The 17,192-nt window shown below is 61.8% G+C and overlaps 1 protein-coding gene across 1 annotated transcript; it reads right to left on the reverse strand.

Moving 5' to 3' along the window:
- Window positions 1–4,774: 4,774 nt before the first annotated feature.
- NBL1 (NBL1, DAN family BMP antagonist) lies at window positions 4,775–16,388 on the reverse strand. Its single transcript, XM_004458621.5, has 4 exons — window positions 16,204–16,388; window positions 7,807–8,001; window positions 7,569–7,680; window positions 4,775–6,235 (listed from the first exon to the last, which is right to left on the reverse strand). Exons 2-4 carry the CDS (start codon window positions 7,971–7,973, stop codon window positions 5,996–5,998), a joined length of 519 nt encoding a protein of 172 aa, XP_004458678.3. The 5' UTR covers window positions 7,974–8,001; window positions 16,204–16,388; the 3' UTR covers window positions 4,775–5,995.
- Between the last annotated feature and the right edge of the window lie 804 nt (window positions 16,389–17,192).

The following is a 17,192-nucleotide window of genomic DNA, read 5'->3' on the forward strand; positions in this document are numbered from 1 at the left end:
GGGTGCTGGCAGGAGTGCGCGGTCCCCGCGCCGCGGAGCGTGCGCCCGCCCCACGGTGGGCAGGGAGAGCCCGAGCCCCGGCCTCTCAGGCGGGCGGGGTCCCGTGTACCCCCGGCCGGTGGAGGGGAGATCCGGGCGCCCCAGTCACGCAGGGGTCGCCTCCCAGCCTGTGGCAGCCTCCCCACCCCTGCCTACCCCTCCCCAAACCCCTCGTGGCGGCGGCGCAGTCGGAACTCAGAGGGAGCCGTGGCCCTCCTAGATGCCGGGACTCCTCCTCAGTGGGGAGCTGCCCACCCGCAGCGGGGTTCTCCGCACAAACACGGGAGCCAGGACTTGGGAGCCATGGGACAGACGGCTGGCCACCTGTCTGAGCCTCAGTTGCCGTATCTGTAAAATGGGTTCATCATTCCTGGCTTTCCTCCCCCTCTTAGTCTGAGCAGGGAGGCTGGAAGCCCTGACTACTCCGGCCGCAGTCTTGCAAGCAGAAAACACCTAGTTCCTCAACTAAGGACCCAACTAAGGCACAAAGGATACAGCCCCTAACCTGTACTATAGCAAGAGTGTGAACAGATTCAGGAATTCCCAGGCCCAGGGGTAGAATCAGGCAGGTGTGGCGCCCCCTGGGCGGGAGCCCCTTTGTCTCTCTCCCCCCTGGTTGAGAAGAGTCTCCACCCAGCACTGAGCAGATTCATATAGTAGAGTCCATTCACCCATCCAAAAAATATTCCCTGAGCCTCTACTGGTGTCAGGCACTGTTCCAGCCAACTGAGACCCTTCAGAGAACAAAACAAAGAGCTCCACTAGATTAACTTCTATGGAGCAAGATGGACAATAAACAATAAGCACAATAAACGAGGAAAGTGCATGAACAGATCCTGGCTACCGAAAAAAGAAAATGCAGAGCCATAAAGGGGGGTGGGCAGGAGGGGGCCGTCCTCGCTCCAGGGGCTTATTCCTAGGCCTGCAGTAACACGGGGAGGGAGGTGTTAAAGTGAGGCTCCAAGAGGCCAAGGGCCCCAACCAAGGCCACGGCAGCAGGTGGCCAAGCTGGACCTGAAACTTGGGCCTGCAGGACGCCCAGGCAGAGGGAGCCCCCCAGATGGTCAAGGTACCTCCTGGCAGAAACCTCAAGGCCCTGCAGACCCTCCCCACCCCTAAACCACTGTTTGGAGGTGAGCTCCTAAAGTCTTGCCCACAGGGGGTCTATGCCGTGTGGAGGAGGCCTGTGCTCCCTCCCCAGCATCCCACTGCAAGGCCGTGAGGGTTTCGGCCATGCCCCAAGGAGCAGGATGCAGGCTTGGGAAGGACCAGTCTGGGGAGCCCAGCTCTGCCCCTTGTAGCCGGGTGGGCTTGGAGCCAGCAGCTGCATTCACTGGGTCTCCATTTCCTCCTCTGCAATGGCGAGCAGAGCAGTGCAGCGGGGTCCTTAAGGGGAGGAAGTGACACCGGTGGGATCGGTCATTTTCACATGCTGTCCGTGCTCGCTGTTGGCCTCAGTGCTCCCATCTCTACAATGACACCTGGGACTAGATGCTCCTGAAAGGTGAGCTCAGCCCTGCGGTAACTCTATGAGCCCGGGGATTCCTGGCGTGAGAAACAGCAAACCCGGAGGTGATGTGTAGGCAGGAACTTGGAGCTCAGTGTCCTGGGTTCAAATTTCAATTCTGCTACCTGCAATGCAAGCCTGGGAAAGTCTCTTAAGACATCGGGGCAGTAGAGATGTGAATGGGATGAGTATTTAACCATATAGCACAGAGGAGGTGCCTGATAAATTTGAGCTTTGTGATAGTATGTTGTGGGAGAGATTACTCCCTCTGCCTTAGCTTTTTCTGTAATGTTTGTCTTTTATTCTTAAAAATGACACAAAGGTTAACATTTGTTAATTATTGGTAACAGATTCAAGGGTGTTTGTTATTTATGATTTGTACTTTGCTATAATTTTTAAAAAATGATTTTTCAAGATCTGTGCCAGGGTGTTGGTGCCACCTTCTGGCCACCTCGTTATTACCTTGAGATCTCTCCTCTATAGCCCTCCAGATTTTTTTCAGAAGCTCCATGTGTGCTCCTGAGTTTGTCATTTCGCTCATGAAATAATGAACCCTAGACTTCCTTAACATCTCAGGGTAGGGAGGAACTTCACATATACCTACTCAGCCACTGCTTGATTACTTCTAGCTTCGGGGAGCTTCCCCCCTGGAGGAGACTGCAATGCCACAATGGGCCAGATGAGTCTTAGACCTCTGCCCAGACCTCCATGCCTGTTAGTTTGTAAAGGACCAAGGGAAGTCCCTCACCATGGAGATGGAGGAACCGAGGTCTGGGGAGGGCATCTGGTCTGCCCACGACTGCTCTCCCAGAAGGCAGGGACCAAACTGGGGCTTTCGTCTCTTTCATTCACTGCTGTGTTCCTGGTGGCTAGATCAGTGCCAAGCACATATTAGGTCCTCAGTAAATATCTGTTCAGTGAATGAATGAATGAATGAATGAATGAATGAGTGGATGAATAAGCAAAACACTTAGCCCTCCCACCAGGAGCTGTGAGCCGTTCTCTCTAAGGATAACAGCCGACCCTCTAAGCACTCTACGTGCCTTGTCTCAGGTAAGGCTCACCGCAACCTGGCAGTAAGGTCTGAGCAATATTCCCCATTTTACAGATGGGGAAACTGAGCCTCAGAGATCATCAGCAATTTGCTCCAGGTTACACAAATAAGTGGCCAGCCAGGGATTTGAACCCAGGCAGCCTGGGTTTTCCCAGAGGCTTGGAGCAGGGGCAGAAAACTAGCTGGGGGTTGGTGCCACACAGGCAAACAAGGCCGGAAAGCCGGCCCTCATTCCCTGGCCGTGTGGAGAGAGGCCCGTGTCCACAGGGCTGTGCACCAGGGTTAATCCCCTGTGAAGATTTTAGTCCATCCACCTTGTTGGGGGGGCGGGGCGGGAGCTACATTTTTTTTCTGGGCTCTCTTGGTGGTTCAGTTTGAGCTTGGCAGGGACAGACACTGCCCCAACACCCCACACCCATTCACAAGCTTGCCCTGGATAGCCGGGCTTCTCTATTCTTTGCCACCTCTCATTTCTCAAATCCGGCTCCTGCCTTTCCGGGGGGTCCCCATCCCAGCAGCATCTCTCGCACGTGGCCCCACTTCCCCAGCCCCACTGCCTCCACCGGGCCCACATCACCTCCTGTCTGGCCCGTTGCCGCCACCCCTGCTGGTCGCCAGCCTCCTCCTCCTCCCCGCCCCACTTGGTCTAGCTAAAACGGCCCTGCTCCGACACCTCCAGGAAGCCTCCCTGCGAAGAGAACCGTAAGTCGGAAGTCGACTCTGGCTCGCCTTCCAGGCCTGCCACCAGCGGGGCCAACCCAGCGTCTTCCCGCGTTAGTGCCAGTGGGCCTCACATTCATTTCCTTCACGTGCCTGCGAATTCACACCCGGCCTTGTTCCACGTGCAAAACAGAGGCAGCGTCTCCCAAGCCTGGCCCTGCCTCCAAGACCGTGCTGCACTCCTCACCCAGCGGGTCCCCCAGGCCCGGCGCCAAGGACCCCTCCCCGGGAGACCCTTCCTTTGAACCCGAGTCCTCAGCAGCTCCGCAGCACCTGCTCTGGCCTTCGGGTCCATCCTCACCTCCAGCTCAAGAGAATGGTTATCAACACGGCCAGGGCGTGCCCTGCCAGCCTGGGGCGCACCGAAGTCTCTGCATGCAGAAGGGAGACTTCTCTCCAGCCAGTTCCACCCCAGGGATGCAAGGCCATCATGGATGGTCATGCCAACGGTGTACCGCACGGCTTCCGGGGCTGGGAAGCGCACAACCTGCCGGGCCGCAGAGCAGCCAGGAAGGACGGGCTTGGGTACACCAGGGAAGTCACAGTGCGAAGGGCACGGCTTTTGCCACTAGAGGGCGCAGGACCAGATCCTGGCGCCGCTACTTCCTGGTCTGGACAAATCACACCCTGGGCAAAAAGGCGCTCCATTTTCTCATTTGCAAAATGGGGGTTTCCCCAGGATTTAGAAATAGTATGTGTCAACTGCCTGATACGTGGTGGATGCCAGCGATGTATGCAAGGGACAACGGGAGAGTCAGAGCCCATCCCCCTCAGCACCGGTCCGACCGTCCAGGTGCGTTGCAGACAAGGCCAACCTCGAGGGGTCCCCGTGAAGGACACCAACTCCAGAGGTGCCAAGCACCCAGCCTGCCACAGACAGGGGCTTCCCAAGTGGTAGCGACTAAGGTTACACGGAGAGCAGTGATTCTGGGTGCTGGACAACTCTCCCGCGTGACCTTCGGCAAATGGCTCCGTCCTCTGTGCTCCAGATACCTCGCCTGGAAAGCAAGGGCCACGTCTAGGGCAGGGGTGGTGGTGAGGACTAAGGGGCACCCGGCCCGGAACAGGCCCTCAGATGATCATTTGTAACCAACGGTTTTGCCCATTTCACCTTCCGGGGCCCGGGGTCAGCCTGGGGTCCAGGCAACGGCAGATGCTGGGTCATTAAGGGTGAAAAGAGACGCCATGAGGCCAGTCCAAAGGTCCAAGGTCAACATCAGGAAGGGCCGGCTGAGGAGGCCCACCCGCCAGGAAAAGCCCCCCAAGGAAAGAGGTGGGAAGCTGGGGGGACAACGGACCAGGAGCCGGAAGTGCGCCTGGCAGGAGGGAGAGCTCGACAGATGCAGGGAGGGGTGGGCTCAAGTGCCACAGCCCGGCCCCCTCGCCCAGGCCGGGCCACCGCCCGCTCCGAGGCCCCGGGATCAGCAGAGCTGGCCACTGAGGAAGAGGACACAGGCATTGAATGAATTTATTCATGAGAAGATTCAGGGTCCATCAGGGAGACAACCTACTGGTCACAAGCTCCAGAAGCTCTTGTCGGAACAGCTGTGAAGGCGGGGGCACCCCCAGGCTAGGGACAAGTGGACGGGCAGCCCCCGGGGTGCTTTTCTGGCTGCCGGATGCCCTGCCCCACCCCCCTCTAGAGTTAAAGTGCAGCTGGGAGGGACAGGGAGGGTGGGAATTAGGAAAGCAGAGAGCCCCCCAAGCAGACACGGCCACCCTCGTAAGCCCCGTTCCTCCTTTTCCAGGGGTCTCTGGGCGCCCACTGCCCCCAGGAGGGTGGACAGATCCTCTGGGGAAGGGGGACCCCCATCCCGTTGGATATTCAGAAATGGTTCCCCCAAGAGTAAGTCAGCTCCATCAGCGCTCTGAGGGGCTTAGGACTTGGGGGGCTGGAGGAGGGGGAGGAGGGAGGGATGGTTTTCTTTGGTAACAGACTGGGGATTCACCCCCTCCCTCTGACCACCCCTTCTCCCCCTCCCCCTCCCCCCATGCAGGCAAGCCGAGGAAGCGGGAAACCCAGAGGGCCTGGCTCCAGCTCTCGTCCCAGGAGTCAGCGGGGTCCTGCCCAGGCCTGACTCCCAAACCACTCCGCGGAGCGGGGGCCGCTTCAGTGTCAGTGGAGAAGGTTCGCGGGGGACCCTGGGGGGTGGAGCTCCCTGCTCCCGCCAGTGGCCTTCCCAGCCTGGAGCCCGGCGTGTGGCCTCCCGCCAGGCTGCTGCGGGCAACTGAACCCCTCGGCTCAGGGCCCCAGCTCCACCACTGCACCCCCACTGCACCCCCAGGGGCCCTGCCCCACCAGGGGCTGTGCGGTTGTGGCCTGGCTCCCACCACCTCGGACGGCCTCGTCCCACCTCAGCAGCTCAGCCACTTCCTCTCCCTCCCCAGGGCACATCTCTAGGAGGCAGACAGGAAGGGACACACCACCCCCTCCGAAAAAGAACCCCGAAGCCTCTGCTTCCTCCCCCCACCCCTGAATATATTAAAATGTGCAGCTTGACTCCAGCCCCTCCCCTTCAGATCGCCATGGCAACCGGGCAGCCTTCCAAGTCCAAGTCTGAATCCAAGTCCATCCAGTGCCTAAGGGAGGGCTTCAGCCTCTCCCCCCTACTCTTCCCCAGAGGGTGAGACCCCACATTCCACAGGGGACAAGAGGGGAGGAAGAGTTGGGGGGCTCAGTCCTCAGCCCCCTCTTCCTCGGCATGGGGGGCCCCAGGGGGATCCTCGGGCTCAGGGGTGTGCCGGCCGGGGTGGGGGTGGGGGTGGGGGCCCGGCCCCTCCTCGCCCTGCACGTAGACGCTCAGCCCCTCGTGACTGGGCTCCTTGCCACACGCCTGGCAGCTGCAGTGCAGGATCTTCTCCACCAGCTTGTCCACCCTGGGCACCTCCTCGTGGCCGGGGCACTCCAAGGTCACCTGGAAAGGGCAGCAGAGAAGGGAAGGGATGTGTCTGCAGGCCCAGGGCGGGCAGGGAGGCCCCAAGGGTAAGACCTCGTCGTGGGCCCGAGAATCCCAGAGCCCCCCTGTGCTGCCCCAGGGAGGTGGGGGCCCACGGTGAGGGGAGGGGGAGGGGCCGGCCCCCGCCGGAGCCCCCCACTGGGCTCCTCGCCTCCAGACCAGCCCCATTCCATCTCCCCCACAGCAGCCAGAAGGCACGCTGGGGAAAACTTCATTTGTGGCCCACCCCCATTTACAAGTCCCCTCAGCGCTCCCCACTGCACGACGAAGAAAAATCCTGACTCCTGACCAAGGCCACCCAAGCCCGTCAGGGTGCCCTGGGCAACCTCACCACGGCTTCCAGCTACTCTGCGCTGCCCCATGGCTCAGCAAGCCGCACAGCCTGTTCCCTCTGCCTGGAAGGCTCTCGCCCAAGCCTTCCGCCTACCACCCGCCCCAAACTTGTGCCCAGTTCACCTCAGACATCATGTCCCCAAAAAGAGACCCATCCCAGGCCCCGCCCGGCCCAGCTGGGGCTCACCCTGAAGGAACCCCTGAGCATCTTGCCCCCCAACCTGTCATACTTGTAAGTATCCCCTCACCCTCCACATGCATTCGGAATGCACCGTCTCCATCCCTGCTCTGGGAACACAAGGACGGGCTTGGTCCCTCAGGGAACTCAGTCTAGGGGGGGCGGGAAAGACAATCACACGAATGCAGATGTGAAACTTCAGCTGTACACATGTTCCAGGGAGGGCACACAGTGCTCTGAGAACCCGTGGTAGGGGGATGTGACTCCGTCTGGGGGTCTGGAGAGGGACCCTAAGGAAACGATGCTTGTGCGAAGAGATGGAAAATGAACAGAGAAGTCAGGCCAGGAGAAGAAAGATATTCCGAGCCAAGAAGAACCTGTGCAAAGGCCCTGTGGTAGGTGCGAGAGAGTGGGACCAAAAGGGACTCCTGAAAGCAGATGAGTTGGTGGCAAGAGCCAAGCCAGGGAGGAGGAAAAGAAGGAAAGGAAAGATTGGTAAGCCTGACCACACAGGGTCTCACCCAATAACAATGGGAAGTCACATTTCAGCAGGACATCAGAACGGAGCTTCAGACAGGTCCCTGGTCCTGTACGTGCTGGTGGGAGACTCGTGAGCCATCCAGTGGCAAGGACCACATCTATATCCCGAGCACTAGCCCAGGACCCTGCACTCCATGAGGTCTTGCTAAGTACTTGCTGCCACCTGCTGTGATGCAGGAGCCCGGGCAGGTGGGTCGAGGCTGGCGCGGGCTCTGGGTGCGCAGGGCAGGCGGTACTCACAATCTCCCACATGGACTGCGCCGGCGTGCAGGAGTCACAGTGCACCAGGGACTCTGTGGACTGCGGGAAGGTGTTGGGGACGCTGTAGCTGAAGCACTGTCCCAGGCATGCCCTGTGGGAGCAGAGGTCGCCAGGCCCGTGTCACCGCGGGGCAGGCAGGGACGGGCAGCCCCGGTCCTCCTCCTCCCTTCCGGGCCCTGGCCTCAGCACCCACCCCACCCCAGGCTCCGGACCCCACCTGTTCTGGATGGACTTGGCCTCACAGCCGCTGTGGCCCACGATCTGGGTGATGTTCTTGGCCTCGCACCAGGCGCTCTTGTCTGGAAACAGCGCCAGCTTGTTGATGGGCGGCGGGGCCGCCAGCAGCATGGCGGGGAGGACGGCACCCACCAGGACCCGCAGCATCGTGCCCGTGGCCTCCGGGGCCCTGGAACTGAGCACAGGCAGCAGGTGAGGCCCGGCAGAGATGGGGCGGGGGCGGCGCGAGCCCTGGGCATCTCACCCGACCGCCTGGGTTCGAATCCCGGCTCGACCGCTCACAGCCAAGCATAACCTGGGGTAAGTTATTTCTCCTCTCCAGACCTCAAAAACGGGGCTGAAAAATACACCTGCGCCAGATGGGCACCGCGACTATTAAATGAGGTATTAAATGACACGCTCGGCAGAGGGCCTGGCAGATGACACCCACTCCAGATGTGTTGGTTATTTTTACAACTTACTATGTGAACTCTGAGCACGGTACTTTCTATCTGTGCACCACAGTTTCTTCAGCTAAAAAGCAAGGATGGTAACACTGGGTATGGCGGAGGGCTGCTGTGGTTATGAGATGAGACGCGAAGTTTTCAAGCACGTGGAGAGGGAGGAACGACCACTAGTTCCATCTCCCTTCAAGGAGGTGGGTCCTCCAGGGAAACACAAATGACCGTCGACGCGGTGCCTTCCTTCCAGGGCTGGCAATGCAGCAGTTCTGGAAAGCACCGCCACAGCTGCTGGCTGCTCACCTCCATCCCTCACTGCTGCAGAGACTGACTCCTGGGCTGGCTGGATTTCAGGGGGAAAAGACTAACCCAGAACCAGAAGGTACTTATTTCTAGGATGCCCCACAGGAGCCGTGAGCCCACCAGGGCTCTACACACTCATTCTTATCCCCAGCCCTAGCCTCATCCCAAGTCCAGCAGGAGACTACCAAAAGCCGAGGACCTGACCTGACGCAGATTGGGACGCTAAGACAATACTGGAGTTTGCCGGAAGATGGCGCTGCAGGGTAATGTCTGTCCAAAAGGCTGCTCAGAGAATTTGCCTCATGTTCCCCAACTTCTCGACCATAGGTTTCACCCATCCTCCCCCTGCCTCAAAAAGCTTGGGAAGGGGGCTTCAGAGAGATAAAGAATTGAGGGCAGGGAAGCGGACTTGGCCCAGCAGTTAGGGCGTCCGTCTACCACATGGGAGGTCCGTGGTTCAAACCCCGGGCCTCCTTGACCCGTGTGCAGCTGGCCCATGCGCAGTGCTGATGCGCGCAAGGAAGCTGTGCCACGCAGGGGTGCCTCTGTGTAGGGGAGCCCCACGCGCAAGGAGAGCCGCCCAGCATGAAAGAAAGTGCAGCCTGCCCAGGAATGGCGCCGCACACACGGAGAGCTGACACAGCAAGATGACACAACAAAGAGAGACAGATTCCTGTGCTGCTGACAACAACAGAAGCGGACAAGAGAATAACACGCAGCAAATGGACACAGAGAACAGACAACTGGGGTGGGGAGAAAGGGGAGAGAAATAAATAAATCTTTAAAAAAAAAAATTGAGGGCAATGACTGCAAAGGGGTCTCTTCCCCCGAGGATAGGACACTGTGGGAAGGGTACTGGACTGGAAGCCAGAAGCCTACACGTGCTGTGTGACCCTGGATACTCAGCCTCAGTTTCCCCACCTATAAAACGAGTGGGCTGGATGAAATCAGGAGTCTCCATGCCCGGTAGGTCATCATAATTCGCAGCGGACTCGTGGGGCGAAGGTTCTAGGGCGGAATGGCATTTTTAACAAGCTCCCCCAGCTGTCCTGATGGCAGCCAGGCTTGGGGTCCATGGGATGAGAAGGTCCCCAAGGACTGTTCCAACTCAGTCTGGGTTCTGTCCTGGGACAGTCCCTGGAGGGGCCTGTGAGGCTGAATCGGGGGGAGGGAGTTGGGGGTCAGGGCCTGGCCCCCTGCTCCCACAGAAGGCCAGAACTCGAGTGGGGGTGGCTCGGGGCTGGGCATTCCTTTCAGGCATTCAGGCAACCCCACCCTGGGCGCGCTCTCTGCGGGGGAAGGGGGAACTGGCAGTGCAGGCACTCTGTAAAGTGTCCAGGGAGGTGGTGGGATGGGGCTTGCCTGCTCCGCAGTGAAAACCTAGGTGGGGCTGGCTCAGCGCAGCGTCCAGGCAGGGCCCGCCCTGCAGGGCTGCGACCCCCTTCCCATCACTCTGTTCCCTCCATCCAGCAAGTTCCCCTCGGCACCTGCCCTCACCCTGCAGGAGGTCTCGGGGAGCAGAGACACCACCCTTGGCTGGATCCCAATGTCTAGAGGCCCCTGCTCCCCGCCCAACAGGGAGGGATGGAGGGGATGGAGCCGTTGGCGGTGAAGATGCCCCCACCCCAAGTTTCCAGCATGGTCCAGGCTCTCGCCCACACAGGAGCACGGCACAGCCCGTGCTTTCAGCAGAACCACCTCCCAGCAAAATAGAACGCATTTGCTCCTCACTGGCAACCTGGCAACAAGCTTAGCACCCAGAAGGCTTTCTTGCTTCTAACACGTCTCTCCCCTCCCTGGGGAATTAGCCTGAGTCCGGGTCTGACCACAAGCAGAAGAGGCCTGGGAGGTCGATTGAAGGCCAGAGCTCACAGAGACCTCCCTGGAGAGCTCAGGGAGGTCCCGGGACTTCTATCCTATTCCGGGCGCCACCTGCCTTCCTCGGGAAGAATGGATCAGGTGGGGCCGAAGCTCGCCTGGGGCAGGTAGGGATGCTACAGTTTGCTTAGGGTCTGGAATTGAGATTGGGGTTACAATGAGAATAGTCTGGGGATGGGTGTCAGATTTGACTTGGAATTAGGGTTAGGGAAGTTAACATTGAGGCGATGGGTTAGGGCCAGGTTGAAACTGAGTAGTGACTGGGGTTGATGGTTAATAACAAGATTTATCAGGAGAGAGCATACTGGTGAGATATTTAGGGGCGTCACTGGCCCAGGGGACAGCGACTGGTTATGAGGGTCAGATTGTGGCCAGAGTTGGGAGAAATTATAGACAAGCCCAGGCAGAAGGCCACGTCCCATCGTTTGAGAGTTAAACGTAAGGGCCACCTGTGCCCACAGGGGGGCGCTGTAAGTCAACCAGCCAGGCGCGGCCTCTCCCCGAAGTCCCGGGCGCTGCAGCCACTAGGCCAGCCCTGAGCCCCAGGAGACTGCCAAGGGCTCCGGCGGCAAGGGTGGTCCCTGCAGGCTCCTAGGTTGGAATTCCAGCCCTCCCACCCAGGAACCACGTGGCTATCTTCCTGAGCCCCAAAATGGGGCACAGAGCACCTTCCGTAAGGGGACTAGCAGGAGGAGGGGACCCAACGAAAGCACCCAGTACCCAGGAGGCACCCGACAAAGCCCGGATCTCATCCTTCTGGCGGCTGTGAGGACCCCCAGCCCGGGGAGCAGCGAGTTCAGCAAGCCTGGCAGCGCCCAGGCTGGGTGCCGGGGCGCAAGCGGGAAGGACGCTGGGCTCGGGTCACACCGACCCCCCTCCCCGCCCTTTCGTGAACACACCCCACGCCTAAAGAACCCACAACGCCCCCCTCTCACGCTGGGTAGGCGCTTTGCTAGCAGGGTTCTTTTCTGCTGGGTTTTTTTTTTTAGGCAACAACGGGACCTTCCTTCCTGAGATTCAAGCGCCTCACCCACAGATTCTCATCCCTTCCTCTCGACCTGCAGGTCACACGGCTAGTCCTGGGACTCCCAGAAAGCCAAGGTAGAAAGGGGAATGAAGATTCCCTGGGCCAACCCCCTCGCTTTGCAGAGAGGTTGCCCCAGGGCCCACAGCAAGTCGAGTGACACAACGGCCTTCCCCTGGGTCCATGCCGTTCCCTGCGGTCGGCAGGTGGGCCGAGCTTCTAGGGGGTGGGGAGGGAGAGGAGGGTGACGGTGGTGGGGCTGGGGCCCGGAGCCTAGGGGAGAGCCAAGTGTCAGGCAGCAGCGGGCCAGAAAGCGGTGAGAGGAAGCGGCTATTTTGAGTAGGGGCGGTCAGAGTGATGGGGGGGGGGGGGGTCAGAGCGATGGGGGCGGGGGGAGCAGACTCTTGGTTCTTGATTTACTACAGGATTCAAATTAGTTAACGCTGGTGGGAAGAGGGAGGAAGCTCCAGGCTAAGGGGGCTGCGTGAACACAGGTGGGGAGGGGGGAAATTACGCTCCAGGCGCCCCACATCCTGCCCTGCCTCGCAGTAACACCAGCCAGTTACCTAGATTAGCTTATTCAACCCGTGCAATGCCACAAGAGCGACACTATTCTTTCCTCCCATTTTATAGATGAATTTGAGGCACAGAGAGTTTAAGAGATCTGCCCGAGGTCACACAGTAAACAGGAGAACTGAGGTTTGAACCGGGACAGTAGCAAGTTGACCGTCATTCGACGCTACATTTGCAGGTGGAAAGGGACCCAGAGGAGGAAGAAGCGAGAAGAGAAGGCCTCGGGAATCCAGAGAATGGCTGGCGGCCCTGCGTGCTTCCTGCGTCCTTCCTGCGTGGAGCTGGGGGGCAGCAGGGTGGGGAGCCCTGCCCTAGGACCCGTCTAGAGTTCCTGGGGGCACTCTGCAAGGTCCACTCCCCTGCGCACTTCCTCCCAGGGGCCTTGAGGCATAACTAAGGGCGCCCTGGCCTCTGACCACCCCACCATTTACCCCCAACCAGGAGCCGCAGGTCCCCCAGCATTCAGCGGCACCCACGCGGAAAGGAAGTTTCCCTGGGACGGCGCTGGCTGATAACTGTGCTGTGGAAACTGAGGCCCGGGTCAAGCAGTGACCACCCCAGATCTCCCACGGGAGAAGAGGGCTCTGAACGAACACAGGAGCTGCTTGGCATCGCTCAGAAGCGCCCCCAGGGAAGGCAGGGCGCCCCCACGGCTCCACGCCCCCGGACCCCAGCCTCCTCCCCAAAGCCTGCCCCAAACCCCACGCCCCAGCCCCACCGCCCATACCCTGACCCGAGTGTGGGCGCAGCACACGCTCCCCACGGGACTGAGGCCCAGGCAGGTCAGGAGCCAGTTCTCCACCACCCCCACCTCAGCCCCCCAGGACAGGCCCCCCAGGACAGGGCCCCCCCAGGACAGCGCCACTGATAGGGGCCACCCAGCCCCACCACCTGGATTCACACGCGGGGGGCCCAGATTTCAAGGAACACCTCCTCCTTGCCCCTACGCTCTGTGAACCCCATTTCCTCTTTTGGGTAAATCTGAGTATTCAGGGTCCCTAAAGTACACCAGGATTTTCAAGGTACAATGCTTAACACTCAGCCCCAGCACACACACACACACACACACACACAGGCACACCCCAAACCCACTGCGCCCCATGAACATGTAATACACCCTGCATACACATACACAAACACACGCATATATAAACACACAGAGAAAGGCAGACACACTCACACACACAGTGCACCCCAGGCCTTTGTCGTTATTGTTCCCAGCAACCCGCTCGGTGGGAGCGGATGGAGCGCAGGGCCGGCCACTTGGTAGGAGGCAGGCCCGCGACGAGCCCGTCCCACGGCTGACACCCAGGGGTGCTTCCAGCTGGGGGCTCGGTCTTCAGGGCACAAGGCAATATCAGCACAATAAGCAAGTGGAGTTTGTGGTTCTTTGTTTCTCCAACGTCTCAGACAAACGCTCCCCCTTCCTCTTCCCTCCCTGTCCCCCACCCACACCTACGCCCACTGAGACAGTGGGGGTTCAAATCCTAGCTTGGCCACCTTAACCTTTCAGGGCCTCAATTTCCGCATGTGTCAGGTGGGGAGAGGGGCAACACCTACCTCCTGGGTGGGTGAGAAGCAAACTGGAGAGGACATGGAAACCTCGGGCAGGCACCAGCCACCATCGCAAAAGCCTCTGGTGCTGCCGGGCCCCTGCCCCCGCCTCTGCCTCTCATCCTCCCCTGTGCCCTCCCCCCTCCCTTCTTCCCCATCCTGCCAAATTCGGGCAGGCCCTGGGAATATCTAAATCTGGGGTTGCATCTTCCCAAAGAAAGTGACCTTAGGGAAAAGGTCAAGGTGCAACTCAAGCAAACGAGATGACAGGTGGGTGGGGCGAGGGGCTTTATAAGCGGCCATGGGCCGCCCATCACACTCACTCGCCAGGGTGGGAGCCGTGAGGAAGTTCCCACATAGCTCCTAACCCTTGAGCCACCCGCAGGACAGGGTCCTGAAGAGACCAGGCCCTTAGAGAAGCCAACTGCGGGAAAACAGGCTCCTGGTCCTGGGCACAGAGGGTGTGGCGCTGGCGGCCGCAGCTCCAGGCTCAGGGATCAGCCGGGGTGGGGCGAAGGCTGCAGGCCTCGCAAGGAGTCCAGGGACTTCCTTGAACTTGCAACTGAAATGTCACTGGCGAACAGGGGGGGGCCAGGGCCAGGCCTGGGGATGCCACTCACACAGGTCAGGTCCCAGCAGGGTGTGCTGGGCTCCCACTGGGCATCCGAGGACAAGTTCAGCCCAAAGCTCATCTGCTGGCTCACTGTGTGCCTGCAGGCAGGATGGCCTAACGGCTGCAAGCCAAGCCACTGACCTTCCTAAGCCACCACGTGTGCCCCCAGTGAAGTGAGGAGCACAGCCTGGGAATGTCCTTGTTAGCAGATTTCCTTGGGCGGAGTCAGGCTCCAACCTGTTGCTAAGGCCACTGCGATTCCACGACCCCAGGCTCACAGCGGCGGCTTCCTTCCTTCCGCGCAGGGGAGGCTCTGGGCCAGAGCAGGAACCAATGTCCAGGGGGTGGACACGCAGGGCCAAGCCCACGCCACCCAGCCTGCCCGGCCCTGCCAGGCAGCTCTACCTTCCAGCCTGGCTACCTCTGTGCCACCACCACCCCCAACCCGACCTGGACCACAGCCCTTCTCCCACCGGCCCTCCTACCCGCAGACTGAAACAGTCTCCAAACACAGCCACTCTAGTGCGCCGCGGGGCCGGGCGGCACATCTGCTGAGCACAAGTCCCCCTGCAGACCTCCCCACCATCTGCCTGCTCCCACACCCTCCCACCCTGGGGTTGGGGGCGGGGGAAGGAGCCAAACTTGGTCTGTAGGTTCACTTTAAAATAATGAGGCCAGATCCCTGGCTAAAGCAGAGCACCTACTGCCCTCTCCAGCCTCCAGCCCAGGCCCAGGAGAGAGAAAGGCTGGCTTGCAGGGGGTGACGCCAGGGGTGGAGTCACCAAGGAAACGCTCGAGCCTCCGCCTTTTCTTTGGCCCCAGTGAAAGACAAACCACGCCCTAACAGCACCAAGCTGCCCCAAACACCTGGGGGAGTAAGTCCCCGGGGACTGGGGGTTTAGGCAGGAACAAAAGGTGAGGGGCTCCTTCTTGACAAGTTGCTTCCCCACCCTCGCCCCCCGCCAGTGCCCGGGCTTTGGCCTCTGGCCCTGACCTCTGTTTTCCTGGGGTGCCCGTAGTTACAGACCGTCGCCTCCAGCTGGGAGAGGGCCGCAGCGAGCCCGCCTCCCCCCCGGCCACGCCGCGGCCAGCAGCTGCCCCCTTCACCGCGCCTGGGAAGATCGGAGCCGCCCGCCCAGGCAGCGCGGCGGGCAGGTGGCGGGCAGCAGGGCCCGGGGTTCCGGATCGCCTCGCGGGGGGTGGAAGGCCTAAGGAAACCGAGCCCCGGAAAGGCTGCCTCTCCCTGCCCCCGACTGGACTCCGGCGGGGATGACCCGGCCAGGCCCCGGGGCGCGCGGGAGGCAGGGGGGCGGTTTTGCTGCCTCCACCCAACCTAGGAAGCTATCCAGGCCTCCAGCACCGGGGGGGCGGGGGTTGTCGGATTTGAGGGTGGGGGTCCGGGCAGACGCACAGACCCGGGGCGAGACTCCCACGGAGGAGCAGAGCGGGGAGAGAGGGAGCGGGGAAAGCAAACATCAAGGCAGGGGCACCGACCCAGAGAAACAGAAAGAAAGGGACGGAGACCGAGATGGAGAGCGGAGAGGCGGCGGCAGAAACTTCCCGGGGCAGAGCGGCGCCGAGGCCGGGGCAGAGCCGGGGACGCGCGCCCCGAGGCCGAGCCCCTGCCCGGGCGCCCGCCACCGCGCTCGCCCCGCCCGGCATTCGCTCGGGCACCGCATCTCCCTCCCGCTTTCCCTCTCGGTCACGGAAACTCCTACCGAGAAATGGAAACCCGAGGCGAGTCTCAGGACGAACCCCAGGCGCAGGGGTGGCCCCTGGCCACCCCGAGCCGCGCCCACGACCTCCGCTCCCGGCGCCCGGGGCCCCCGCCCGGCCCCCTGGGCTCCCGGGGTCCGCGGCAGCGCCTCGGTTCCGCGTCCTCGGCCGCCGACGGGCCGCGGGGCGAAGCTGGGGGCCGGCGGCGCGGCGCTGCCCCCGCGGCCGAAGCCTCTGGAAGCCGGGCGCCCGCGTGCCGGCCCGGGCGGGACTTACCGCGCGCGGGGCGGCGGCGAGCGCGGCGCGCCTGCGGGATCCTGCGGAGCTGTCTGCGGGCCACGGGGGTGGCGCGGCCGGGCGCCCCCGGGAGGCCTGGGGAGACGGCCGGCAGGACTGGGGAGGCCCCGCGAGGCTCCGCTCGGCTGCGCTGCGCGCCGTCTGCGGCCCCGGGCGGGCACGCGGTGCGGGGGAGCGGCGAGCCGAGCGGCTCCGACGTCAGGGGTGTCTCCGCTCCAAATAGGGAGCGAGGGCGGGGGCAGCGGAGGGGAGGGACGCGCACGAGAAAGAGCGGGCGGGCGCGCAGGAGGGGGCGCCTCGGCCGCCCGGGGCCTCGCCCGGCGCGCCCTCCCGCGGGAAGCGCCCGCCCCGCGCCCCGCGCCCCGCGCCCTGGCCCTTCTTCCCGCCTGCGGGCGAGCCCTGGCCGGGCTTCCGCGGGAGCCGACGGCGCGGCGGAGCTGCCGGGTGTCCTGGCCGGCGCCCTCGGGGCAGCACAGCGAGCGGGGCGTCCCGGCTGGGTGTGAAGCGCCCTCCTCCCCGGTTTCCCTGCGCTTTGACTGCTCTCCACCTGCCTTTTCCCGAGGCGAGGCCGTCAGGCCGTGCCAGCCTCGGGGTGGCAAAATGGAGGTGCTCTTTTGGGGGGTAACCACACATTGCAGTCCTGAGTCCCGGCTCCCGGAGCCCGTCCTCACTCCTCAGTCCTTGTCGCCGAGGAGCAGGGTCGTAGTGTGTCCATCCTTTCGGCTCTCTGGCTTGCGACCCAGCTCGGGTCGTGCTCTCTGTACCCGGGGCCGCCCTCCGCCCAGTCTTAGCTCCAGGCACCGGCTTAATTATTCTGAGGAGGAAGCGCGAGCACCCGGCCCAGCGTCCAGCCTCGGGGGTACCCAACTCAGCAGCCAGCTCTGGGGCTGGCTGCAGTCGTGCCTCCTGTTGTGTGTGCCCAGTGGAATGAGAAGATTGCTCCTGGACAGTGGTAGCCCAGGGGACCC

Source organism: Dasypus novemcinctus, chromosome 9, assembly GCF_030445035.2.
Source record: "Dasypus novemcinctus isolate mDasNov1 chromosome 9, mDasNov1.1.hap2, whole genome shotgun sequence".
Lineage (NCBI taxonomy): Eukaryota > Metazoa > Chordata > Mammalia > Cingulata > Dasypodidae > Dasypus > Dasypus novemcinctus.

Coding starts and splice junctions, on each gene's coding strand:
- NBL1 (XM_004458621.5), bottom strand. CDS start 7,973: ATGCTGCGGGTCCTGGTGGGTGCCGTCCTCCCCGCCATGCTGCTGGCG. Junction 7,681..7,806: donor GCCAAGTCCATCCAGAACAG/GTGGGGTCCGGA, acceptor CTGCTCCCACAG/GGCATGCCTGGGACAGTGCT. Junction 6,236..7,568: donor CGCAGTCCATGTGGGAGATT/GTGAGTACCGCC, acceptor TGCCCTTTCCAG/GTGACCTTGGAGTGCCCCGG.